This window comes from Acanthaster planci, linkage group LG21 (assembly GCF_054643075.1).
Source record: "Acanthaster planci isolate LZ-2023a linkage group LG21, COTS_SCS, whole genome shotgun sequence".
Taxonomy (NCBI): Eukaryota; Metazoa; Echinodermata; class Asteroidea; order Valvatida; family Acanthasteridae; genus Acanthaster; species Acanthaster planci.
In genome coordinates, this window is record NC_141797.1 from 11086159 (window position 1) to 11113500 (window position 27342).

General features: G+C 40.6%; 2 protein-coding genes across 3 annotated transcripts; both read right to left on the reverse strand.

Moving 5' to 3' along the window:
- Nucleotides 1–354: 354 nt before the first annotated feature.
- LOC147795785 (uncharacterized) lies at nucleotides 355–4077 on the reverse strand. Its single transcript, XM_087131477.1, has 4 exons — nucleotides 4053–4077; nucleotides 2426–3166; nucleotides 1918–1959; nucleotides 355–539 (listed from the first exon to the last, which is right to left on the reverse strand). Exons 1-4 carry the CDS (start codon nucleotides 4075–4077, stop codon nucleotides 382–384), a joined length of 966 nt encoding a protein of 321 aa, XP_086987603.1. The 3' UTR covers nucleotides 355–381.
- A 3247-nt stretch (nucleotides 4078–7324) lies between these two features.
- On the reverse strand, nucleotides 7325–26221 carry shoc2 (SHOC2 leucine rich repeat scaffold protein). 2 transcript variants are annotated; one of them, XM_022241919.2, is made up of 18 exons: nucleotides 26066–26221; nucleotides 21850–22335; nucleotides 20855–20923; nucleotides 20211–20240; nucleotides 19629–19814; nucleotides 19283–19378; nucleotides 18786–18906; nucleotides 18252–18360; nucleotides 17816–17909; nucleotides 17186–17290; nucleotides 16756–16870; nucleotides 15922–16046; nucleotides 15228–15315; nucleotides 13522–13591; nucleotides 12947–13014; nucleotides 11436–11605; nucleotides 10920–10998; nucleotides 7325–10063 (listed from the first exon to the last, which is right to left on the reverse strand). In XM_022241919.2, exons 2-17 carry the CDS (start codon nucleotides 21982–21984, stop codon nucleotides 10954–10956), a joined length of 1626 nt encoding a protein of 541 aa, XP_022097611.1. In that variant the 5' UTR covers nucleotides 21985–22335; nucleotides 26066–26221; the 3' UTR covers nucleotides 7325–10063; nucleotides 10920–10953. The 2 variants fall into 2 exon arrangements, with proteins under 2 accessions (XP_022097611.1, XP_022097609.1); XM_022241917.2 differs by having other exon boundaries at nucleotides 7325–10998.
- Nucleotides 26222–27342: the final 1121 nt, after the last annotated feature.

The following is a 27342-nucleotide window of genomic DNA, read 5'->3' on the forward strand; positions in this document are numbered from 1 at the left end:
GGATAGGCCGGCGGCACTGAGATCAGTGGCCGGCGGATGTTGCCTGTGCAGTGCAGTGTGCATGGCGCTTTCCGTGTACCTCGCTGAAAGTGGGCAGTCGATATGCACGCATTGTAGGACCTGCTACTGCAATCTTGGCGGTGAAACTACACGATCACTTTTCGGAGGCACCACGGCTAAATACTGCAGCGCACCGACGACCATGGCCGTCGGTGCGCTGCCATTTAGCCATGGCCGTCGTGGCCGTCTTCTGGAAATTCGAGGCCTAGCTGTACTTAACATGAATAATAAAGAGGACATTCGTCAAAAGCGCCTTTTCGTGTTGATTTGCAGAGCCTAATGGGCCCATTTTGAGTTTTTTTTCAGCTCATAATCATCACATCACAGCTGGCAAACGAACGGATGCTCCATGTGATCCAAGCACAAACTGGCCGATGGGGATCCATCAGTAGCTGGTGTTATGTTGCAAAACGTTTCAGAGTTGTCGTCGCCGATTGTGAAGTGGTGATCGTCGTCCAATATTGCCCTCAATGAAAGACCTAATATGTTTCGATGTAGCAAGAAAACACACTTGCTATAGACATATTAACAGGTAGTATGACTTTCTTCCTGCACTAGCATTTCCTTCAGAAAGTATAGACACTTGAGATTTAAAACGTTGTGTGCAGATTTGGCTGTTCATTTATAACTAATTACTCCGGAAGGGAGAGCGGAAAATAATAAAAATCAGGGATAACCATTTGTCATAAGCTGTGGTTAATGAGCCAAAATGCGAAATGGAATACCGTGATCGTACATTTGCTGGGGACCCGAGAAGAGCTGAAACTTGGAGACAACGGAACTAAAAAAATGATGCCTCTTTATACAAAGTTGCGCTGTAAAATGTTTCAGTATTTAAATTTTTTCAACGTTTGAGTTTCCATTGGGGCTTCTAAGATACATTTTTCAATAATGCGCAATTACCCTTACGTGTTAGACCTTACGAAGAAAAAATTGCGGCACCCGGGACATGCTTTGGTCACACATATTTTGCAGTAAAATGGGACTCATAAATTACATTTTCCCAGTTTTACATTTCCACATTTTCTCTCTCGGGCAGGCTGTAATATTGCATTTTGGGGGGGGAAAGTCCTTTTTGACTTCGTGGCTCGTATTGAGGTGGTGGGGGGGCATCTCGCACCTTTTTTGACCCATAAATGTCATTTTTCACGCTTCTTTCTGAAGACAACACAAGCCAGCCGATGGCAAAAGGCACCACAGGATGTGTGTTTGGTTATTCTGTTTTCCCCCTCCAAACCGCTTACACATGCCTCAAAGGGTCAAAAGGTGGTCTCAGCTTAGCACTGCCAGGCCCGACCGGCCTGACAAGGTCAGACTGAGGGCATAATCTGTCGTGGCGTCAGCAATACAGCTCGGCCAGACACGCTGATGATCCCAAACAGTACCTCATTGGTCTAAATTCACTGGCCTGATTCACTAGTACAATAGGGGAGAGGGTATTTTCTTCACAACCATGTGCAGTGGGAATCGTGTATGCAAACACATGCTAAGATATGAGTGTTTCAGACTGGCTTCAGTGACTACCTGGAGTGATCCCAAGATTGAACCTCCCTCTAAAAGTAGCAGCTCGAGGGTTCGGGAGAAGTCACGTGGGCTCGGCTGGGTCATGTGCAGCATTTGGAAAAACAATTAGATCACGTGATTTGTGACCAAATGCTGGTCCGGTTTTCTTTCTCTAGAAAAATTCGGCAAATTTTCAGTCCCAGTAGGCTACTCTAACTACATTATCCAAACGAGTTTCTGCGGACACGTATTTTTTTAGAAATGTTTTCTAATGAGGTCACTAAATGGCAGACTCATTTCATTTAAAATACCAAAATCAAATCGGGGGAAGTTATAAGTTGGGTACACACTTACCAACAGCGGCCTGATCCCTTTTTGCGATGTTCAGTAGTTGGCCTGAAATCAGAAATGGTATTGTTTAATACTTTTTGGTTCATCTATCGGATTATTTGGTTTTCCTTGGCCGGTTGAGATCAGAAACATTTGCATTTATCAGTTGTCTTTATTTTTAATACGAGGTGGTAATATTTGCAGAACATTTTGTATAATGCATAACAGACCAACATTTTGCGTAATGCGTAAGCAGTCCTGTGATGGGCAAAAGAAAGTAATGCCACGTCACTTGCGCGCGTATCTTATGAATAAACGATCCCGTCCGCTTTTGCAGGACCTTAGGTGTCAGAAAAACTGAGAACCTGCTAGAAAGTGAAAATAAAATGCGATTCATTTGCATTATTGACGTGTTAAAGCTTTAGAAGAAATCCCATTCTGCGAATGATTTCAGTCAGTGTTGATTTTTGTGCCATGATAATTAAATTCAAAAGAAACGATTTTCAATGATTGAAAAAGTGTGGCTACTTACCTAGAAATCTACATTCATACAAGTTGCGTATCTTTTGTTGGCTAAGGAGACCATCAAATACAACCAAACTGCTGAATGCACCAGAGCCGCCATATTGACTTACAGAAATATCTGTATGACATGAGTTTGTCATGCCGATGTGAAGATGTGTACACTGATCCGACCATCCACCCTCATTGGTTTTACGTGATATGTTATCTACCTGGATCAGTTCTCCGTTGACAAAAACTTTTAAGTCCATGTTTGACGTGCCTATTGAGTCAACAGTAAATGCCAGATGGAACCATTTGTCCAAAGGTACTTTGTCAATATTATATTTTTGAAGAATGTATAGGTGTTGGGACCTAATTGCAAAGCAAAATTGACGCAAAGTGGCATCATACAAGAAAGCAATTCCTCTAGCCCATTGTGTTTGTCCACCGGAGCTGAGGTAATTCCATCGATCTTTGGAATTAGATGGTGTGTCAATTTTCAGCCAAATGGACCAGGTCACACTGTGTGACTGACAACTTTCAAGGTCTGAGATGCAACTCCCATTAAAGTCTCCAAGATCTAAGAATGATTCAACAGGCAAATGTACTGTGCATGCCTGATCTAGTCGCTCTGGCCCGGGAACCATTGAGGCAGCGATTGCATTTCCTTTCACTTGGTATTTCTCATTATTTACAGGGCTATTTTCACAGGGTATGACGTCACTCCCCTGGCTGAAGGACTCAAGCAGTATTGGCTGTAAATCCGATTCTGAAACAGTAAAAAAATTGATAATAGTTGGGAAAATAGCTTGAAGTTTGTATTTGCTTCATCTACAAAACAAGAGGGACATTCGTCACATTGGAACATGTTATGGCGAATGACATGTGGTTCTTTTGTGTACTTTAACCATTCTGTAGTAATTTAGTTATGTGGTAGAATGTATCTTCAACCGAGGTATATTTACGCACTGTTAAATCTTGGAGATAAACCTCAGGTAAACCTCAGAGGTAAACGTAAAACAAAAGATCTACCAGACTGCAGAATAAGTATAACGATTTAGTCAGAGTGTCATAGCCTAATTAATGCATTTTGGGTGCTATTTCACATCGTTATTCCATGAACCTTCTAAAAATAAAATGTGGGCCTACTGACTTTTTGAAAGCTGTTCATTAAGCCTATCTGTTAGGCCTATATGCGTTCTTTATGCAGTTCTAAATTATTCTTGAAAGTCTCTTCCCCGCTATAGTACGGGACTTGCAGGCCTCGATTAATCATAGAATGTAGTAATTTATCGTCCACAATGACGCAGCGCATGGTTTACTTCCAGCGGAGACCAAAGATTTGGCAGTTTTTTTTAAGCAAAACTAACTTGCTTTTTGTGCAAAGTGTGGCGGTTAAACACCAAAATATTTATTGTTCGTTATTTTTATTCAGTGCCACATGGAAAAGCCCTCAAACCTTTTGCTCTGGCAACGGAATCACCCAAGGTAAAACTCCCAACTTAATCTCAATTACTCTTTGTCACTTTCACATGTGAAATGTGCCGTCAACGAATTGATCTCCATAATTAACTCAACAAATTGCTCTAAGTGACTGCACATTACAGTTCTCAGCTGAGGCATTAGGGAAGGGGAATTCTTAGTTTCGAACAGACCTTTCCATCTTCTTATCGGTTCCATTTTGCGTTTTGTTTGTCGTCAGCTTTTACTTCTGTGGTTTCTAGAGATAGGGTATTCTTAATACCAACAAGAACTCAGACGGAAGTCAGTCACTGTCTTCATATTGCTTTTGACAGCGAATTAATTTTGCGCTTTGGTATAAATTCGGTGGATCCAGGGCTTGCGTCAATCTCGCATAGTACAACGTCTTCTCAAATAGGCCAACAAACGAAACACAGGATCAAGGCTCACGAATCTAAGCAGTAGGCCTACCTTTACCTTGAAAATACCAAAAGATTGCTGGTAGCCGTATATATTAGGGTAATTGGTAACCCAAGTGTATACCACAGTAATGCTCTGGACAAATAGGATATGCAGTATGCTCTTTAGCAATTTGCAATAAATGACACATAATAAACAAACTATAATGCCAATACGTGCCGGAGGAATACAATTCATTATAGGCTTATAGTTTCAAGATATGCATGTCAACGTTATCATCAGTACCTTGCAAAACTCATCATATGCGCCATCATTTCACAAAAAGCCTAATAATGCACTTAGAAATTGTATCTACATGTATATGTACCTACCTGCAGTGTTCATAGAGTTTATGTTTAGCCAAATGAGTGATGGGACATCAGATGCAGAAGCGTTGAACACGTCGTCTAATAACTTCGAAATAAATAGAAGTTCGTTGAAACTTGTAACCGTTGCAAGTGAGGCGCTTCGACCACGATGGCTGAAATGCTGGCAGTATTCCACTGCATCTTTGTACAACAAAGAAGCTGAAAAATACCTGTAGCAATTGCCTTGGTTTTCAGTCCATTGGAATGGGCACGATGAACACACCGCATGAGTTGAACCAATCAAAGTCGACACACAAACTACCGCCAGAAGTACACAAAATGCCATCGTGTAGCAATAGCGTATACCTTGCCAGCTTATGGCTCAGAGAAAGCGCTCTTATTAGCGCAGTCAAAATTTTGCTTGGTTGTCCTAGCTGTTTAACATCAACTATAGGAATCAAACATCTGAAGTCTCAGATTTAGTAATTTTCGTTTTGACTTTGCTTAGGGGATTGTCAATCGATATGTAACTGCGTTCCTTTTCGATGCGCGTCTCTGACATCACGTAGACGGGTTTCTTACTCTATCTGTTCAAAGGGCTGTACGTGGCCCCACAAGCTTGAAAACCGCATTAGGAATACGTACGTGCGGTACATAGAGTGTGCTAATTCGGATCTCCCGTTGACGGATGCAGCTATTTTCCATATTCACAATACTGAAAACCAAAGAAATGGGCCCGGCAAATTTCGGGAGAGTGAACCAGCTCGATCAACAGCGCATGCCCAGTACATGGTTTTTCAGGAAAAGATCCACGCTTGCGCGTTAGTACTGTCCTACCAGCACAGCCAAAACACGCTGACTCAAGCGCGTGCTTTGTTCCCGAAAGATCGTGGCTTTCTGAAATACCCGACTGGCTTATTCCTCCCGTTTTATAGAAGCGGCTTACTGCAGCCAACTAGATTTCATCATTGCTCTATTTACGGATGGTAGGTTAGGAAAGGGGCGGAGCAAGACGTTGTCAAGTAAAAAAAAACACCTATTAGAACGCTATCTGTTTTAATATAGGCCTATTCAAGATCTGAGCTTTACATGACTTCATTTAGCACTGCGGTATTGAAAGATAAAAATACTATTTTGCCAATAGTACATCTAAACTGATGCAAAATGGGGGTTCTTTGTATAGTAAAAGACCTTAAGAACATACAGCAATGAAGAGAATAACCAAAAGAAAAAAAATCACCTATAAAAGTGATTTTTTGTTTCTACGGGAAAAATATTGAGTATTTGAGGTGCGTTGTGCTTATGTATTCTTTTCCTGCCTTGGTCACTTGCCGGTCGGTTGATTTTTTTTCAAGTGAGGGACATGTTAGTTATTACAGACCTTGGAACTAATGACTGACTTTTCATTTTTTCATGGCGTGGGCAATCATCATTGAACCATGTCCTTGTTAGGCTATAATGGACTTCAGCTTCAATTTTCTTCAGGCCTATATCAGGAGCGTTAATTATGACGAAAAGGGCCATGCTGATATCTTTAAGTTCCTAATTGGGTTTCGAGCAATAATTCTTGAGAGGTTTTTCATTACGTACAGTAAGCTATCACCCGGAGACCAATCAAGCGAATTTGAATCGAGACCGTTGTGAACGTGGCAGTAGTTTGCGTATATCATTCATCGAAAAAGTCAATCGTCATACACAGCCTTGAAGATTACGTAGTCGAATTCTGAGAACCTCAGAAAAATTTTTCAGTGAAAAATTATTTATTAGGGAGAACAAAACGACCACCATTTTAATCCTAAAACTAAGAGCCTTTTTTTAAAATGAAAGTTGGTATGCTCGTGCAGACACACTATCGTTACATATTAGGCCATTTCTGAAAACCCCTACAGAGTCAACTAGTGAAAAAAACGCACTGCGCAATATTGGGAAAATGTTCAGGGGAAGACCGTTTTATAAAGTTTCGTGGTTTGGGCGTGGAGACTTGCCACTTTAAATGACATGTCATTGCATTTTACAAGCAACACGCAAAGCTCGTCAGTATGAGCCCCAAGAGGGACCAAGAAAGGGTGTAATTTTCCTTTGGTCGAAACGACATTTCGCTGGTTCACATTCGACTATGAAACACGCGTTCCACTCGCGTCGCTACCGCCAAAATGAATACTCCCATCTACCCGGCTCTCTTTAACCAATGAAGGGTACCGGGTGCTTCTGCTAATGGCAAATAGGCAAAGGATAAAACCTTATAAAACCAGCCAGACCAATGAATTGTCTTGCTGAATGTTTTAAACCATTATTGAGGCGTCAGCCTATTAGGGAAGTGCCAGTTCTTATTCTATTCAAGAATTTTCAGTTAACTGTGCATTCTTCATTTAATACTGACAAATCCTAAGTGACTGGATAGACACTGAATTATTAGAGCTTCAGGCATAAGAAGCATTTAGCGCAGTTGAATACACTGTTTTAAACCTATCTGCATTCGGGTCTCTCTGAATTTTCAATATACTGCGCCCATTTGAAGTTGCTCTTGGGTGGAAAATGCATCTATAAAAGACATCGTCTATCCAAGCGTCAAGGAATAAACACCAGATTTGGTCCTGCTTGGAATCCACGGAACTGCCGGTTTGACCTATAGTTTATTCACCTTCTACTGATATAGAACTTAGAATTCTTCATAGCCTCAGGGAACGAGGTGACAACCATTTGCAAGTTCGCCAATTCAAATATCAACGTTTTAATCACAGGCTATTTCGTATACACAGAAAATGAATATAAATAGGTCTATGGACTAAAACTATGTTGCCTCAGCTTCAATCATACCACTCAGTCATACCATGTCCAATATTGTTGATATGAACTGAAGTCAGCAGAAAACATCAGATTCGAGGTTTTAATTAAGGCCATTGATTCGGCACTAACCAGGACCCTTTTGCTGCATTTGGGACAAGATGTCACCAGCTTGAACGAAAATTTCTTTCCAGCCGTTTATTACCCTCGTATGTTATACTGATACGTTCCGCTTTAATATAACCAACAATGGAACAATGAATCCATGAACTGGCAAACGGGCTTCGTTTTGGCCTTGGTCGACCTACATGAACCAAGATATTCCACATCACAGAAGTATTGTGAAAATCATTTTCCCGAATTCTATCCAAATTAAAATGTTCCCTTTACTTTAGTCCAAATACCACTTGCGATGACTTGTTCTGCAAGATTTACACTGAAGCAATCATATTCCATATTCATAGTCTTATAAATTTAGCATCAAGTTGCTGTTAGACAGGAATATTCCATTTGATTTATTTATTGGCAATGGTGGATTTAGGGAGGCATGAAATACCTGCTCAAAACACAGTCAAGTTAGTAGTACACTAGCGGTGTTTTAGTCTACATGTTTTGTTTCCGTTTACTTTATACAACCGCTCCATATCTAATTGATAGTAAAGATAGTAAAGCACCAACACAAGTCCGTGTTCGATCAAACATGAACGTATCATGATCCCATGTACAAAATCACAGCCTTTAGTAGAAAAACAAAGCTCTAAAAGCTGATACAAATTTACAAATATGTTTTAAAAATGTCACTCTATGTTACACTGAATCCGACGCTTCATTTGGAGATTACCGAGACTATGTCATCACAAAGACTGAAAGCTACAATGTACACACATCACACCTTTATAGCTGTGGCGACATATAAAAATGCACATTAATTTACACAACGAATGTATTCAGTCTGGCAGGTTTATAAAGGGCATACAAAAACGTGGGTAACAATCCTTACGGTCTCAATTCAACCACCGAAGATAATGAAGTGAACCAATATGTGTTAGTTCTTCCAAGAATATAATCTCAAAAGAGAAGTGTTTAGGTACATTAACCAGACACTTCAAGGTAGTTTGTTTATTTATTTACTTTTTGCTTTAATACAGCTAGACATTATACAGTACAGTGTGAAAAGGGTATCGTAATTTCTATCTTCTGCAAAAAAGGTACTTTGTGGTTTATGGCTGTGCACCATACTGGTGAAATCACACTGCTTACAGTCATGGACACTTTGCCGTGGCGCTTTGAAGCTGTCGTCCAAACCTGAGAATACGGCCTTACAACCATAACATCATCAGTCTATGGACCTGTAATAGCTTACGTAAGAATTTGGCTATGTGCGAGGTATCAAATACATGTACTTAATTCCATAGGCATGGCCAAATAGTTCTGGATTCAAACAGAGGATAGTTACAGGATGCTGCCCGGCTTTCATTTTATCTACTTCCTCAACTAAGCATGAACACTGGAGAAATCTGTAACACAGCCAATGTACCGTTCTAACAGACATCAGTAGAACTGTAGACAATAAAATCAACACTACTGGCATGCAGACTGAGTTATCAGAATCTGTCTTTCACATTGGTAATAAATTGGAAACCATGAACCGATGATGAGTTGTTCTCAATTAGGAAATGCGACAAGTTGAAATTAACGACGTCTAACTTTTTATTCAGCAAACACCAAGCCACCCAATGAAAGAGATCTGCTTACTTCTTTTCGACAAAAAGGTTCTGGAGTGGCCTTTGGTTGGCAATCTTCCATACATACAAGCTTGTTAAACACCATCCATTTCATGGTACCTACATGTATTGACAATGTCCAAGTAACAGATTTATTACATCCTATGTTCCACTTACACAACTTCATTTGATCTCTTTATAGTTTTTTTCATCAAAATGGGATAGCGGTGAATTCGACACACAAGCTAGGTACTTCTGCCCATTGCGTTTTCTATGGAAGTAGCAGATATTTTGTTGTAGGTTGTTGGAAATCTCAGACTCGCTTGCTTTTTCTGCAAATACATCGGTATGAGGATACTACACAAATGCAAAGGAAACTTACTGGTTACAAACACACGTAGCTTTCTACCTGATGAACAAATAGTACCATTCATTTGTACAAATGAAAGACAAATTCAGAGGTTTACATAGAAGCAAGTGTACTTATGATGATAATGACAATCCCAACAGCACTGAGGTACCCCCTGGATAGCCAGTTAGCGTTGGATTTTTTTGCCTAGAAAAGCTGCTGGGGGCAGGTTTTTTAACCTACAAATTCTTCAACCTAGCAATTGTGCTTTGCTCCAACCAAGCATGACGCATGAAAATGTCAACCACGGAAATGAAAACAGAAGCATACACATCCTCCATGGAACAAATAAGGAATATCATGTGTGTTTACATGTCATCCAGCGTCAAGTGGTTAAATGGGCAAGCCTGACAAGAGAAGAGTCAATAATTGATTGGTCATTTATACTTTGTTTCATACCACTACATCCACATAACCACTGGTGCTGCACGCCACAGTCAAGATGACCTGTCTGAGATGATCTGGTCTGGTTGACTTATGCAACCTTGCAGACAAAGTGACTCTGACTTGGTTAGGAGCCCCTTGATGATATCAGCATTGACAAAAAGAAAAAAAAAATCAACTCTAAGAAGTACAAAGCTTTCACATTGTAAATACAAATGCCCCCCCCCACTGTAAACCATTCAAAACAGGCTAACAACTGGTACTTTTGGCCATGTCTGAATTACTTGGCTGCGGGTAGAGATTACACACAAGTCTATGGTAGTGGCCACAGCCAGTTTCCATAAATTTGTGTGTATTTTCTAGCCACAGCCAAGTGATTCAGACGCAGCCTTTCAAAGAATCACCGACACAATACAAAGTACAGACACCATGCAAAGAGGTTAGATGACTGTGAGTTTTCTGGCAAATTCACCAACTTCTTTCAAGTTTAAGCACCGATTACATTTCTTAGTATGTAGCGTATGTAGCCATTTTGCTGACAGGAATCCACAGTAACGTGTGAAGTCTTGGGTCTTGTGTGTGAACATGGTGCTGTGAGCAGTAAGTTATACGAAGTGATAACAGCTCATTGGAAAAAGACATGGAAAGACAAGAAGATGTGACTGGGCAGTACGGTATCTGGTTAGCATTACCATGGCAACACAATGTATCACAGACATAACACAATGGCGGTTCTGATGGTATCAATTTATTACAGACACACACATTAATTATCTGCTTTCTGTACAAAATTTGTATATTTGGTGAGTCTTACATTCTCTCCTGTGGCCCTGGATAACTGGGTATGTACAATTGGGTGTCTCAACAGAGCACCACATTGAAGAACTGCAGATTCCAGAATGTTATTCATGTTTCTCTGGTATCTGCATTAAAATGTCATAGGCTGCTTGTAGGATGGCCCTTGAATATGTATTAACAATCTCCATGGCTTACATGTGACAACGTGGCCCCTGAATATGAATAAGTCTCAAGTGTTCACCATATTCCGGTATGGTCCTTGCATCTTCAGGAACTGTAAATCAGAAATAGGACAAAACTTGTCTGGATTTGTCAATGCAAAACAGAAGCAGGGTCAGAGATCCAGGAAGATTTTTGATGATCCTTATTCCTTTGGTCAAAATGAACCAAGCTAGAGTGTGCTCGAGTGAAACTACAAGGACAAGACATCCAGCACAAGTGTGATTACAATAAAAATAAAAGACTGTCAATTTTCAAGTTTTTAATAGTTAACATCATGAATTCCCTTCCTTTTGGCTTTGATTGGGTGAATCATACACTTGAGATTTTTCACGAAGAGCAACGCTAGTAAAACTCTCTGTAAAGCTGAGAGATGAAACAATGACCAACAATGGTCCTCCTTGAGTTATCTCTGGAGGAATGCTTGCTAAAGGTGGCAGTAATCACATCATAGGAACAAGATGGCTCACTACCGGGGGAGAAATAACTTACATGAATGACCAATGATGGTCCTCCTGCAGTTACCTCTGGAGGGATGTTAGCTAGTGGACAATTCTCAATACTCATGATTTGTAATGAACTGCACAGGGCTAACTCATAGGGCAGTGCATTCAGTTTAGGGTTGTCATTCAAGTATAACTGCTCCAATAACTCCAACGTTCCTGGAAGATAAAACAAAAAGAAAGAAGACTTGACTAATCAGCCAAGAGATAGACCAAAAGAGGGCGCAAATTTCCTAGCAACAGAGGCTTTTTGGTCAGAACTGCACTTTGCTGGTGCACAAATGACTGAGATAAACACGCCACAGTAGCATCGCTACCTACAAAATGAACGTTCCCAACCAACTTGGCTCTCTTCCACTGATGAGGGGTGCTTCTGCTCAAGGCGGATTAACCCTTAAAAAGCTGACAAGGGCAGAATTCGTCCCACCTAAAGATCTCTTCAAGTATCATCCCATTTTTTAAGCACCAAGCCTTCAGGAGTTTATAGAGTAATTTTCCAGTCATATCAACACCAATCCATGACAATCCATAATAGCATTCTTACGGAGCCTTAATTTTCTGAGAAGGGTCAGCCAGAAATCTGTACTTTTTCTGCTGACATGATTAATGCATGGGAGCTCACACACACATGGTCCTGAACTTCAAATGGATATAACTCAGACTGATTTGAAACTTTTCATTTGTTCCGACAATGAGTGACTATGCATGCATGCTGAGTTTAAAAACAGATCAGGCAGAGGACGGCCTAGTTCTTATGTGGTGGAAACTGCCCCTCCTTGGCTTTGAGATGGAATGGAAAAACCAGGCTCATTATGTGTTAAGTAGGACATTATTTGTGATAAGCATTACCATTTCATTGCATATGTTTATGGAATAAAGAAGATGCCAGACGCCAAACACATTTTTACTTCTATGGAAGAAATCCTTTGCCCTAAACCCATTCAATGGCATATGCATTTCTTGCATCACATTAATTTGAGATATCTAAAGACTGTACCTAAAGTCTGCCTTACACAGCTACACTTTTGTCTGTTGTAAGCATGTGCCTAAGCATCTGATCAGGGCAAAATATTCCCAAAGCCGTACACAAGTCTTGTATTTGAGTCCAGCACAAGTTCCTGCAAGTCCCTGGAAGTCCATCACAAGTCATTCAGCCTTAAGCCAATTCACAAGCTATTCAAATGAGCTGTGACAAAAGCATTCCTTTGTCATTGTTCACCCTGTTACTTGTGACTGGCATTGTAAAGGGACTTGTGACTGGACTTAAATACAACATTAGCAGACGATGATGGATCCTAAATCAGATTTGGGAGGGGGGTTGTATTTGGGGTAACTTTTCTGGTTTTTTTGGGTCATGACATGGTCATCACTGCACCCAACATTCTCTGGTCCATTCTTAGCTCCTATAGGCACAAAACTCAGACATTGCCTTGACAGAACCAAGCAATTCTCTTGTGCTTCACAGAGCTTGTGATAGAGAGTGGTAGGGTTGGCACATACCTATTTCTTCTGGCAGAGAATTGAGATTGTTTTCTCCAACTCCAAGATTAGTCAAGTTGGTCAACCGCCTATACACAAAGAGGACAAAGTGATATTCATAAATACCTCAGTTTCCCTATTCAAAATCACGCAACGTGACTGTGTATTAACATTTGTTAATTCCTGCTGTGATTTGATGCCCTGGCACCAAATATGAGACAAGCCAACACGCTGGCACCTGGATACGAGACAATTTAATCCATTCCTATTAGTCAAGAGTCTGTGTGCGATGCAGAATGCAGAATGCGCAACGCGAACTCCAAGTCCATATAAGGAGATTCTTCTGGACAACTTGCACAAGGAATATACCATAAAAATGGACAGGGGTGTTTGGGAAAATGAAAGTGAAATTATTGAACAAAATTCTTGGAAATTTATTCAATATTGACTTCTATTAGACTCTCTGACTAAAACAGCGTATGTAAATAAGTATTTATTCCCTTATTAAAACTAAACCTTAATGACTCCTAAACAGCTGATCTTACAATTTTCTGTCCTTTCCTATAGGTATTTATGCTCCATCAAGAAACACTTACCCAATCCCCCTTGGCAAGTTCACAAGTTGATTTGATTGCACCACTAATTTTTGAAGTTCCTTCAGATTTCCTAGATGACAGAAAGTATTCAACATTGTTTGTGGATTAAGGCCTGAGTTGTTATTACAGGGATAGGTGACCCTTCAATGTTTGATTAGGGCATGACTGATTTAAATGGGAAATGAAAGTACACAAGAGTGAAAATATTTCACAGAACAACTGACAGCCAAAATTTAACCCCTTGATGACAGGAACTTTTTTCTGAAAGCCGACTCCGAGAATTCCAGCTTTGCTTGGCCACGAAAGCCACTTGCCAAACCGCAAATTCTCGGTTTGTGGCCCTGCGTGCTCTGCACGCTTTGAATTACACAGTGAAAAGGCTCATTGTTCGGTGCCATGCGGCTCTACTCACGCTTCCACATTCCCGTCACCTCTTTTCAAAGTGGGGCCTATTGTGAAGCTGGTAATTACGATGCAAATTCAGCATTTTTATTTCTTGGCAACACACAAAGGCCAAGCACAATATGTACAAGAGCCAGGGTATGCCTTCTTTCACCGTGTTCGCTTGAGCGTTTTAAATGTACAGTGAAAACCTACCTTTTAATGTTGCATTTGTACAGTGATATACTGCACTACACAATTCATGAGTTTACTAATTTTATCTAGTAGGGCTATTACTATTTTTGATTTCAACGTAGGTTTAGCTGTGATTCGTTATTTTAGTGTCACCATGTCTGGTATAATTACTTTTCTTTTATCGTAGGTAGGGTTAGAGGCGTCTGTCCCCGGGAAAGATCGAGACATCACCGATGCCAGCAGGGTTAGGTTCTCCCTGTTGGCAGGGCAGACGTATCCCCATACTGTGGTTTGGGTACTAGCCTATTTATCCTTATCCTTTCATTTCTTAAATTAATTACTTTTTACGTTAACTTGTACTGCGCCATTGATCATTTTTATGGAAATGGCGCATTATAAATGTTCAGTTATTATTATTATTGTTTTCCTGAGGTGAGGTGGGATGCGATCCATTTCGCTCCCATAGGAAAGCACACTAGTAAACAAAGCATGGCATGCTTGTGTTTATGTCTATTCTTTGAAGCAATGGCAGCTTATCAAGACAAGAATTATAAAGACAGGCCAGCACACTATCATAATCAAGAACTGATGCAGACAATAAGACCAGACATGAAAATGGATATGGGTGTAAAATACAGCGCTTCGTTCCAATTTGACACTAGCTGTTACCATCCTCAATCCTCCGAACTCATCCTGGTGGTTTTGGAGGATTGAGGCTGAATGCATTTTTTCTGGATGATAATGGAAGGACTTTGAAGGATTGAGGATGGTTTCTAACAAAGAGGCCTGGGGTATTAGGGCCAGCAAATGTTAGTCTCCTGGCCTGTTACTGAAACATTGCTTAAGCGACTAGCAACTCATTTGTTAGGTTCAGGGGTGTGAGTGGCCACTTAAAATTTAAGTTGAAAACTGCTAACAGAAGCTGAAATGTAAAAGGTTCCCATACTTCTGTGCAGACCTAGTTTTCAAAAAAACCTGAAATTCAGGGTCAACATCGAAGCAAAAAGAGCTGAACTCAGCTAAAAAGCTAAAATTTCTGTGGGTTCAAGACCTCTGCCTACAAAATATGAAATTTAAAGATCAGTCAAAGGTCGTGGTATGGAAACAATGAAGCAGTCAACTGTGCTTACCTATCTCAGAGGGCAGTGACTCCAATTTATTCTCCTCGAGGTCCAAAACCCTCAACTTGGTCAGGCAGCCAATACCACGAGGGAGTTTCTTAAAGAATGAGAATAAAGAAACATGTCATATTCTTACAACTGTAACTAACACTCATCGGTTCTTCTAAGAACCACACCCCTTCCATGGTGTACCTGCAAGCCAACTGTAAACAACATTATGACTTCAGAACAAAGATGTCAAAGGAGGTGGATTAAACCCCCCCCCAGCTCTTTCAAAGTAAAGATGAGAATAAAAGTTATATGATCCAAACTTTACCCAGGGTAGCAAAATATTAATTATCTTGGAGAGACACAGCTGCCATCCATTTACTGTGCTGATTGTACTGTGCAACCTCCAAGCTAGTTTACTGGTCAAAGCACCTGATCAGGCCCTTGCTAAGGATGGGAAATAGTTACACAGTATGGGTCTTGAGCTGGACTAAAAGAGGGCGATACTTCCTTAGCAACGAAAGCTCCTTTGGTACTAACTGCACATTGCGGTTTCACAAATGACCAGAAAATGCACGCAATGCAGTCACATGGCTACCAACAGAATGAATACTCCAACACAACATGGCTCTTTGCAACCGACGAGGGGGTGCTTCTGCTCAAGGTGGACTGCGGAGAAGAGCCGAGAAAACTCCTGTGAATTCAAGCAGCTTACCTTGAGAAAGTTGTTACTGAGTATAAGTACTTCCAGTGATGTCAGGTGCTGGATGTCTTCAGGAAGTTTGGTTAATTGATTGGTTCCAAGATTTAGCTCAACCATGGTTATCCAACTACCAACATCTGGAACACAACATGGCAATATCAATTAATGTCATGAACTCTGTACAGAGATTGTGCATGGAAGCCATCTTTCCAGTAACTGATTTTGTTACGGAGGGATAGTACAAAAGGTCTACTCATGTGTATCCCTGTGGAACAAAAGCTCTTACCAGAAGAATACCCGACATGCAGACCCTCTACAACTTCTTGGACTGTGGATCTAACACACTCTAAGTACACATCACCTCTGCCTTGCATATCTTAAGTGCATCACACCAAGATGTGATGTGTTACCAGCGATAAATATGACTACAAAGCAGAAAAGGTTGACTATGCCAACTAGTATTGGACTTTTACAGTGAAAGGTATGACCAACTGAACTTACCGTCAAAATGTATAAGACGTACAATGCTGAGTTCCTCCCAGACTTTGACAATTTGTGTGTAATTTGATTGAATCATAGATTAACTAAAATCTCCTTTTAACCCCTTCATGCTGGGATTCTTTCGACTGTGACTGCTGGGCTGTGGTATGCCCAGTATGCAAAGCTCTGTCCAGCAGCGGGGGCCCCATTGAACCAGCAGCGGGCCCCATTGAGCCAGCAGCTGCATGATGAATAGACTGTATGTGTGGTATGCACTAATCCTCACACAAAGCAAAGGGGTTAACAGCTTTTAGAGGGACTTAGTAACTTCTGCTTTTTTACACTGGACCAAACAAGGTAACCTACCTAATGGTAAGGCCATGAGTTTGTTATCTTTCATGTTGAGTTTGGTGACGTAACGGGCGCAACTGAAGATACCAAATGGAATCTTGTTGATCTGGTTATGCTCCATGTTTATTGACTGCCATGAAAACATCACACAATTTTTAAAAACACATGAATTGGTGAACAAGTTATTCAGATATTCTGCATAACACAACCCATGATCTTGATCTCTGCAAATATTAGCAATGTTTCATCAAAACTTTCAAGTGATGGGATTAAATAAATGTTATCAAGGTCAATGACCCATCTTTTTCCAGTTAAGCCAAATATTTGTTGATGAAAAGGCCATACTAGCCCCAAAACAAAAAAAAACAACTCATATGATTTCACGAGAGATTAGTTAAGTGACTGTTGGCAGCAAAGTGCTGCGATTCTCATGGAGAGTACTTACATAGACTGTAGCAAACTGTTGTGGCCCTCCTACAGGGTATGATGTGAAGTTGTTTCTTGATAAACACAGACTGGTGAGATTACTAAGACTGCACAGAAGCCCCTCCTGAAAGAGCCAACAAGAAATCCAGGTCAAGAACATCTCTCTTGACACTTGTTCACGGTTCATCAAGGTCTCTTGGCAGAAAACAGACAGCTTCTTGTTAATCAGTCACACTGTACACCACAAGGGCCCGAGTGACGGTCCTCTTGAACTGTTAGTAATTAACGCTGATCTAACATGTATTTTGAAGCAATGGTAACTCTAAATGCTCCACTACATGTATATTATATCTGAATTTCAGGGGGAAAATTTGCCATCAAAAACTGGGCACGAGACACTTGAAGTCAATGCAATAGCTGAGACAGATGACAACTGGGTAGCATAGTGTTTAACCCCCTATCCCCCTTATCCAGCTTCTACATGCATTTTCTAAGTAAACTTGAAGCCATGTGACTTACACTGTCTATCCACTATGACAAGAGCAGCGTATCCCTATAAAGGTTACTAAAGGAGTACATCACGTCAGCACAGTGAAATTACATTATGCACCTAGTCAGTTGTCACAAGCAGAATAAATTCCAGTCTTACCGGTAGTGTTGCTATATTGTTGCCTTCAACATTCAGTTCTTCCAATTCTGTACACTGGCTCAGAGTTTGTGGGACACCTGTTAGCTGATTATACCTGCACGGATACATCATTCAAGTAAGACAAAATATCGTCATCCATTACCAGAAAGAGATTGCTTTGCTAGTGATGATAAAACCTCTTGAAGTTAGCACAACGGGACAATAGATCTGTAGCATGATGACGTCAAGTTTGGTTTATGTTTACTTTCGTAAGGCAGGGAGGTATATGTACTACATGATCCATCGAGCTCCCACTGGAATGCACTCATGTAAACAAAACATAAAGTATTTATGTTTTTTGGCGTGCTCCTCTGTGAAGAAGTAATTCTCATAGACGAGGTGAACAGTTCATGCCTTATGTTGGCCCCAGTCTGCTTAAAATACAACCATGCCTTACCTTAGCCCTAGTCTGCTTAAAGCTCTGAGATGACCAATGGACTGTGGCAAGTCTAGCAGTTCATTGTGCTGGAGGTCTAATGATGACAACTGCACACAGTTACCAATCTCTGAGGGGAAAAAAAGAAACATGAATAATGGCAGGACTGTGGCAAGTTCATTAAAGGCCCAGAACCTTGAAAGATTAACTGTTTTGGCATGAGATAAAACCCAAGTTCCATTCTTAGTTGACTTCTGCGGCATGAAGATCATCTTTTCTGTCTTGGTGTTGTGATGATTTACATGTACTGCAGGCTGAAGTGAGCTACCGGGAGCAGTACATGTACGCATCAATTCACACATTCTGGGACGTTGCCATTATCAGACTTAGTTTTCTTTGGCCGACTCAAACTGCAGTGTAAATTAAGCCAGTATCTTTTAAAAAGAAGTTGGTCACAACCATACCCCTAAAAACTAATAGTTGGCATACCCAGAGACAACTTTAGACTTTCCTAGAAACTAATAGCTTCTTATTTTCTTGATATTTTGTAGTTACCTTCAGGCAAGTGTTCCAGATGATTGTGTGAGACGTCAAATGTAATGAGATGCACCAACATACCAATGCCCTTGGGCAGGGCTCGGATTTTGTTCTCTCTCAGACTGAGCATGGTCAGTTTCTGTAAAATGAATAATTGGATTTATGATGAAAAGGCTCATTGTACGTAGTTGAGATGTCTGTAATATGCAAGCACTGAAATGCAATATGCAGATCACAGGAAAATTTTTTGAGGAAATTTGACATTATGGCTGATGTAAGTAACATTAAGGTCCAGCAAGCGACTATTTGGTAACAGATCTGACAGCTTTCACTTAGGCACTAAGTGAATTAACGAATGGTTAAGCATAAGCAATGTGCAATTCTACCAAAAACATTGACTTCCCTTCCAAACAACCATGGATTCCATTTAGCCAAATCCCCTAAATACTCTAAAACCGTCAACAGGGTTTGGATGATTGAGGAAGGTTGAATTAATATACAAGCAAACATCTTACTGTGAGGTTCTGAAGACCTTCTCCAACATGAGTGATGCGATTAAACCTCAAGAACAAGGTTGTCAAGGAAAACAATGAGTGTACAACCTCTGGAATCTGTTGAAAATTAAAACAAATGAATAGAGGAACAAAACTTTCATATGATGTGTACACTGACAACTTTTGCGGAGAGTTGAGACTGTACAATACACGTGGCCAGCATTGACTTAAGAACACAAATCACGGAGAAGATTGCTAGGTGCATGTTTAAATAAAATGAGAAGTTTCCAAAGCTGTTTTGTTTTTATAGTACAAGCAGTCTTCTAGAAGAAAAGACGGGCCCAAAAGACACAAAGTGTCCACTTACTTCTTTTAGTTTGTTATGCCTGAGATCCAGCACTCTGAGTTTATGTAATTTGCTGAGTTCTGTGGGTAATGTAGTCAGTGAATTCTCATTCAATGCTAGCTGTTCAAGGTTACACAAGTGACCAGTCTCAGCGGGCAGGCTACACAAACGATTGCCGTATAGATATAACTCTCTTAACTGTGTCAACTGTAACAAAACAGAGGAGATATTTCATTAGTTTCTACAATGTTTTGGACATCTCTGTCCAGCACAAATTTGTGGTGCATCAAACCAACTTTTTACAGGTGAAACATCCACTTGACAGGCACTGTAACTGGTAAGTGCAGTAAGTTTCCATTAAAACTGCAGAATTTTGTACCAATTGTTACGCAGTAGAAATTTCTTTTGTTTTATGTACTTTGAGAGCATGAAGCTCTTATTAATGAGAACACACCACATTATCTGGATTGGCTCTATGCATTTGTGAGGAATAATTACGAGGCAGAGAGAGTTACATTTACAGTGTGAATTGCTGCATTTTACGTTTGCTAAAGACTTAACAGGGCAATGTTAGATTGAGCCAAAAGCAAACAATTTGCTCACCTCTTTCAGGGAACTGGGCAGAGAAGGGATCTGATGGTACAAAATGACACAGAATTATTATGCCAGTGTTGGATTTGGTGCTCTCTGGACACGAACTGTACAATACACCTGTACATTGCAACTAAACCACACACAATCAAGCCCTCGGAGGAACATAAAAACTACTACTGCAGATTTGGAACTAACGAAAGTTCCAGAGCTTTACACAAAGTTCTATTACACCCACACATGTATAGTACATACATGTACTTAACCATACATTGCTCCACCGTGGCTTTTGGAAAATGTTATTGTAGAGTTATTTCTTCTTTTTATTTATTCTCATGGAGCACGTTTCTCTCATTTTATTAAGATGTTATGTACTTCTTATCAATAATTTCTTTTTTATTGATGAAAAAACCATAAATCACTCTAGAACTTTTCATGTGACCATTCTTTTTGCAGTCATTTGCCCCCCTCCCCGTCAGCAACTGGACTTTCTGTCTTTGAGATACAAACCAGACATTTTCTCCATGCATAATGATCAATTTAGAGAAGGATGAAACCAGATGTACATGTAGTTTCAACCTGCCACGCTGGTTCAACTTTTAAGACATGTTCACAGCCAAACAAAAACATTATCTTTTAAAGCAAAACCAACTTACTGATTGTTTGCTCAAATCCAATCTTGTATCTCCTCGTTCCTTACATCGAGCAAATTCCTTACTTAGGTCCTGGGAAAAATTGAGGAATGTGTTTAAAGCTTTACCACTTCACAGTTGGATACCTTTACATGTACACAGTCCCTAGTACAACCGCTTCCTTGAGTTTCATTCCTCTAGAGACACTTCCAAAAACCTTTGTCAACATTCATGAATTAACCCCTTCACGCTGGGACGCGTTAAGACACGCCGTAAAATTGAGATCCTCAGCCCGCTTTTCAGCTATTATTCTCGGCCCACGCTTGAACGGACACGGTGAAAGAAGGCAGACCCTGGCTCTTGTGTGTATGGAAATTGGTCTTTGTGTGTCGCCCAGAAATGAAAAGACCGAATTTGCATCATTATCACCAACTTCGCAATAGTCCCCACTTTGAAAAGAGGCAACGGGAATGTGGAAGCTTGAGAAGAGCCGCATGCCACCGAACAATCAGCCTTCTCATCGTGTAATTCAAGAGAATTTGCGGTTTGGCAGGTGGCCTTCGTGGCCAAGCGAGGCTGGAATTCTTGGAGTCGGCTTTCAGAAAGAAATTCCCGCCGAGAAGGGGTAAAGACTCTGTGACTCAAAGGTGAGAAAGGGGTATGTTGATTTGGACAGAAGGGCTACATGTACATGTCCAGCATAGGGCAGTGCGGACATCCAGAAGTTGTGCATGTAAGTACATACAACTACACTGTAAGTACGATGACTGGGTTAATATAAGAGAACTAGGTTGCCATAGTACTCTCTCCTTCATTTCCACCTCAATGTTCAAATCTCACGAAGGTCAACTTGTGGATTGGGTTTTCAGACCCTAACAGCAACCATGGGTTTTCCCCAGAATCCTTTAACCTCAAAAAGTGTACATTTCTTCATTGTCTTCTTCATTGTCAATTATAATCATCCAGTAATTTGCACTGATTGAGTTGTTGAATGAACAGAAATAAAGAGCAGAACTCACCACATCTGGATGCGCTGATCTCGGCTTCTTCTTGCCTGTGTTTTTGATGTTGTTATCAGACACTTTCACAGTTACTTGTTTCTTAGTGCTTTCTGGTGTAGCACTCTGCTTGTCACTTTTTCCTGATGCACTCATCTTGCTTGATAGTTAAGGACCAACGATCATCAATCACAAGCAAGTGTCCAATTACCAAAATCTAGATGAATTTTATTCCAGAAGCCAGTTATAAAACTTAATAACTGTTTCTTTGTAGTTTACACAAGACCTGTGAGTCAACCAAACACTTAAGCTTGCACTCACTTTACAAACACATGTTGAATGTGATTCATCGGAACTGTGTCCTTGGCCGACACATAACATGAACAGCATCAAATGTCTTCTGTCAGTACCAATCCAGGAGGGGCATTACAAGGCGTGAGTTGATGGACCACCACCATTCCACCTTGATTTGTTTCCTCTCATGCGCTAAGTTTTGACAGATAAATCCTGCATGGACATAAGGAGAGAAAATTCCTTTAAATATACATGTACCCTCAGTTGCATTAGCATCCTTTCTTAATATAGCTTGTCGCTTGTTACGGTTCCTTAGACTGGTGGCTATCTACTTCTGTTGCACCAATCCGGAGCACTAGAAACTGAAACCAGAAAAGTCTGTGGCAACTACATGTAGATCTTGAACGTTATTTCCCTTTAAAAAATTACTTGGGGAGTTTGAATTTACCAAAAAATGAATTGTTGTAGCCATTGTACTTGAGTAAAACATGAAAGAAAACAAACATGACAAAGATGAAAAAGGGAAGTGCTCCATATACAGATGCCAGTAATTATTCCCTCCAGTGACAAACTTTATTAACCTTCAGAAAGCAAAAACATGTCTGGAAGAGTACAATTTAGGAAGGAAAAAAAATTCATTCACTTAGAAAACATGAAGCAAATTATATAGGGAAACTGAGTAAGAGCAGACAAAGGATTAAAAAGATGAACAAAGAAATTGACTGAAGTGGGATTTGAACATGCGTCCTCTGGAATACCGCACCAGTGATTTCCAGCTGAGCTATCCAGCCCTATGTTGGTGGCCCTTCCCATTTGTCAATATTTTTGTTCGGGGGGGAGCTACCATAGCCAGAAGGCATTAAACCTAAAAACAGAACTTTTCAGACCAGTCTCATAGGGTTTGTGCATGGGGTGTTAAGTGGCGTCCGTATATGGAACTCTTTCCACAAAAAACACAGGGCTGGACTATACGCTTTTGAGTCAACTCGTATCACGGACGATTCTTACCTTAAACAGCTCATACCTTGGACAACACATACCTCAAGTTCAGGCCACTCGTACCTTTATGTTTGCAATTCGCTTGTGACTTCCCTGCTCTTCCTTTTCAGCATGTTTAAGATCAGATTTGGCAAAAATATTAAGGAAAAATGATTTTCGTTCGTGCCTGCTGTGGGCGTTTGTGCAATCGGTTTTCATGACCATGGAAGATAGAAGGATGTCGAACAGCCCGACCTTCTACCAACTTGACTTCCTTATTAACACTATAAATTCTGGGGGGGGGGGATTTGAGGGGGACTTCAATTTATTCTTATGGCTCTGGGAAAATGTTAGATTGGACTCTTTCATTTTGTGTGGAAATGAGGGCTGGCTTTGTTAACTTTGGGGGTGTACTTAATAAAACTTGTTATGTCCTGATTTCTTTTGGAAATGTTTCTCATCTCCTTTTTAAATTGGGAGTGGTTGCCTTCCTTACAAAAATTTTTTTTTGGACAAGTTACAACCGACATTACTTTATAAACTTTAGAGTAAATGAAACATGACATCACTCCATCATCACTATGGACTGCACGTTGACCAGCGTCAGTTGCCTGACTGCGCGTGCACATGCACGATGTTGGCACGAATAATGTCATCCCACCGGCATGCCAAGAAGGCAGTCTATCCAAAATGGCAAATTGTCCATGGTACGAGTTGTCCATGGTACGAGTTGTCCAAGGTACGAGTTGTCCATGGTACAAGTTGTCCAAGGTACGAGTTGACCTTTTCCCAAATATACTTGTGGGCAACATGTATCGCATGAGCTACTGCTACGCCAGCACTATACTGGCTTAGTGAAAAATCCAAACACTATGGAATGGTAATAATGCTTACTGCACAGTGCCAAAACTACAGAATTTCTAAGTTATGCTGAAGCCTGCGTCCACTAGGCCTAGGCTAATGTTTTGCTAAACATTTTACATTGGTGTGAACTAGCCCAGGTTGGACGTTGTCTACAGGCATTGTGACTAATGTCTAGGGTATAAAAGTCTTCCTCTTCCTTCAATGTGAAGATTTTTCAACCTTTTTTCTCACATTTTTACCTGGCGAAGATAACTCAAACTTCGTTCACAAGTGCCTTGTACCCCGAATTCCATAAATGTTGTGTTGAAAAATACTAAATACGCCCGTGGACAACATATTTTGCCTGAAATTCAGTGCAACTCCACACTTTCTGTCGTGAACGATCTACATGTACGTTCGTCTAGTTCGCATACTTACACATGCGCGAAATGCATAGTAACAGATCGCCCCTTACACAGCGCAGAAGAGCTGCGAGCGTAAGAAGTCACAGATAAGGCTGTGCCTGAAACACACTTCCAAAGCTACGGCTAGGTCTGTTGTCTGCGCGTCTCCATGCATTTCCAGTGGAGTGAAGACCTAGCTCTAGACAACATAACAGAATAAGGGCCGAGCTTGGAGGTCATTTCACGCATGGGCAAATGCGGAACACTTGAAGTTTCACAAAAATTTCCTGCAACATATGTTGTCTGTGGGCATATTTAGTAATTTCTACATAGCTTTTATGGAAATTGGGATACAAGGCACTTAAGCGCAACATTTTAGCTGTCTTCACCAGGTAAAATGTGAGAAAAAAAATGTTGACAAAAATTTTGCACTGTAGGAGGACTTTCAACCCAGGACGTCAGTCGTAGTGTAAATGAAGACAACGTCCAACCTGGGCTAGGTGTGGACTAGCCCCAGACTGTGGGCCAGTCTACTGGACTCCCTCCATATTCTTGACCCCACAGTGGCTAATCCAAAAGTGGACACTCTGCTAAAACGCCTTTTATGAAATCCCTTTTGAGTGTATGGATCACTTAACCCTAACACTCCTCAATCCTTCACCTGTTGGAGGACTGAGGAATGTTAGGGTTAATACCCCATCTAAACAGCGATGTATTACTTTGGGCAATTTCCAGTTTGTAGAAGTCCATGAAATATTGGTTTCGATTTGGGCCATTTGTTTACTACAGCGATTAACTCCTGATCGTTGAATGATGCCAAACACAGTTGGGATCTGTTTGGTCTGGGAAACAGTCAGCATTATTACATAGATCGCAAGACCATGACGCTGCCAAAGAACATTGATGAATGATAAACCGAAATACATGATGCTTGGGATCTAGTGAACTCATTGCCAGACATAGCGTGGCGCAGCATGGCACGCACACCATTCGCTCATCCAATCCACTGATTTCTCAGTGGTCCAATCCCCATCCCGCACAATTATGACTTGCATCCATGAAAATACCCAACTATTGTACTAATACTATTGTTTTCGTCACATTCATTGCATTTACACATACACATAACTCAGTCATAGGCCTAACATGCCTGAGGCTTCATTGCGAGTGATACACAGTCACAGATCAAACAGCAGTTTGGATCACTTAGACAAAGTGATCCAAACTGCTGTTTTACCAGTGACTGTTTTATCAGTGACAGCATTATACTGTCTGGTTCCCAGATCGAACAGACTCTGTGGGGCCAAGGATACAGAGGGAGTCCAGCAGACTGGCCCCCAGTCTGGGGCTAGATTGATGTGGACATAGTAGGCCCTATGCATTGTACTGACATGGTCAGCTGGTGAAGGATAATTTGGACACAAGTTCCTACAACATGCACCGAGACGATGGTGCATCAAACTTGTTGTGCAAAGCATAATTTCGGGATTGACTAGACCTGTCACTGCGAGTCACGCAGAGCTACAGTGCAAGGGAACTGTACACGTTTACATTCACAATCATTAGACGCCATGGACATGATGAAGCCCGGGCCCATTTACGCCATCTTGATGTTTATCATCTGCGATTTCCCCCGTCCTTTTTACAAATGCAATGTTCGAAACCTTTCTGACGGTATTAAAGAATTTAATCCAAGTGCAATTTCGGAACAAACTTACCACTTTCACTTTAACCAAAAGCTAATGGGTACAAGTAGGTTATTTTTGCAAGATCTGCCTGGATATCATGGCATTTGAAGACAGAAATTTCCGTCTTTTCTCTCGTAGATTTTGCTGCGAGGCAGGGTGAGACTTCACTGGTGATCTATTAAGTGGCTGTACAAAAGACACGCAAGCATGGCAGACAGATTTTAGCCGAGTACCAGCAATTACTACATCTGCGCAAACGTGATGCGCAGATTTGTTGTGACCTGTTAAGTCACTTCGAGGGTTTCTAATGAATAATGATAATTTATGTCTGGTGTGGGCCGCGGCGTACCTAGCTGGCTTGGCCACTGTGTTAGCTAACATACTTAAATACATATAATAATAATAGTAATATATCACACTGAAGATTTGATTATGACCGCTACAGATGTGTCCTTAAATTCACAGACAATTATGAACTCCTCCCGTCAGGAAAACGCTATCATTTAAAAGTGCAGAACTACCCGCGCTGGACAAATTAAGTTTTCTTCCTAAATCCAAACAACTAATTATCCAAATATCAGTCAGCTGTGAGAGGTTTGTACGCTGTTTGTTTTACATTAATACGAACTGACTATTTTAAAACTATTTTCAAACCTTTAATATTTTATATATGTAGATTGTTTTAAAGATCTTTAGGTATATTCAAATTTCAAGGCCGCACATAATTTCTCCAATGAGAAATAATAAAGTTTACTACTCTAAGCCGGTCTCTGATTGAATCGGATCACATTTGATTACGATTCAGATTAAGTTGATGCTGTTACCAAGTCGACTAGTCAAGGTGAAATTGCATCAACTTTTGTGTCATCGCTAATGATTAAAATGCGCCGGTACCTGCCACTGGGGAGACCGGATGCCTGGATTGAACAATTTCTTCCCCATTCACGATTATACCTTCTGCCACTGCAGCTAACATAATTCCTTATTTTGAATCATCTTTTGTGGGAAAGGTGTTTACAAATGGAGTTGCTGCAAATCCAGTATATTTTCTTTTACCCAAACTAAGTGTAGCCAGAACCTCTGGCTATTCAGGCATTTTGCAGAATTTATTTTCACATACCGTTGGAAAACTTTTGTAAAATTTAAAAGATAAGGTCGCATTTTTATCCGTTAAAATTCAGAGACTACACAAAAAGCTATGTATTTGAAGATGTGTCGATTAAATCTGTTCGGCCGTATGTATGTCTGGTTTCCAAAGTGTCATGTAATTGTTAATTTACAGTGAAGTTGTTGCCTCACGAAATTGG

Coding starts and splice junctions, on each gene's coding strand:
- LOC147795785 (XM_087131477.1), bottom strand. CDS start 4,077: ATGGAACCGATAAGAAGATGGAAAG. Junction 3,167..4,052: donor ACCGATAAGAAGATGGAAAG/GTCTGTTCGAAA, acceptor TTACTGTTTCAG/AATCGGATTTACAGCCAATA. Junction 540..1,917: donor AAGGGATCAGGCCGCTGTTG/GTAAGTGTGTAC, acceptor GAAACATATTAG/GTCTTTCATTGAGGGCAATA.
- shoc2 (XM_022241919.2), bottom strand. CDS start 21,984: ATGAGTGCATCAGGAAAAAGTGACAAGCAGAGTGCTACACCAGAAAGC. Junction 17,910..18,251: donor TTAAGCAGACTAGGGCTAAG/GTAAGGCATGGT, acceptor GTATCCGTGCAG/GTATAATCAGCTAACAGGTG. Junction 11,606..12,946: donor TTCTCTGCCAGAAGAAATAG/GTATGTGCCAAC, acceptor TTTATCTTCCAG/GAACGTTGGAGTTATTGGAG.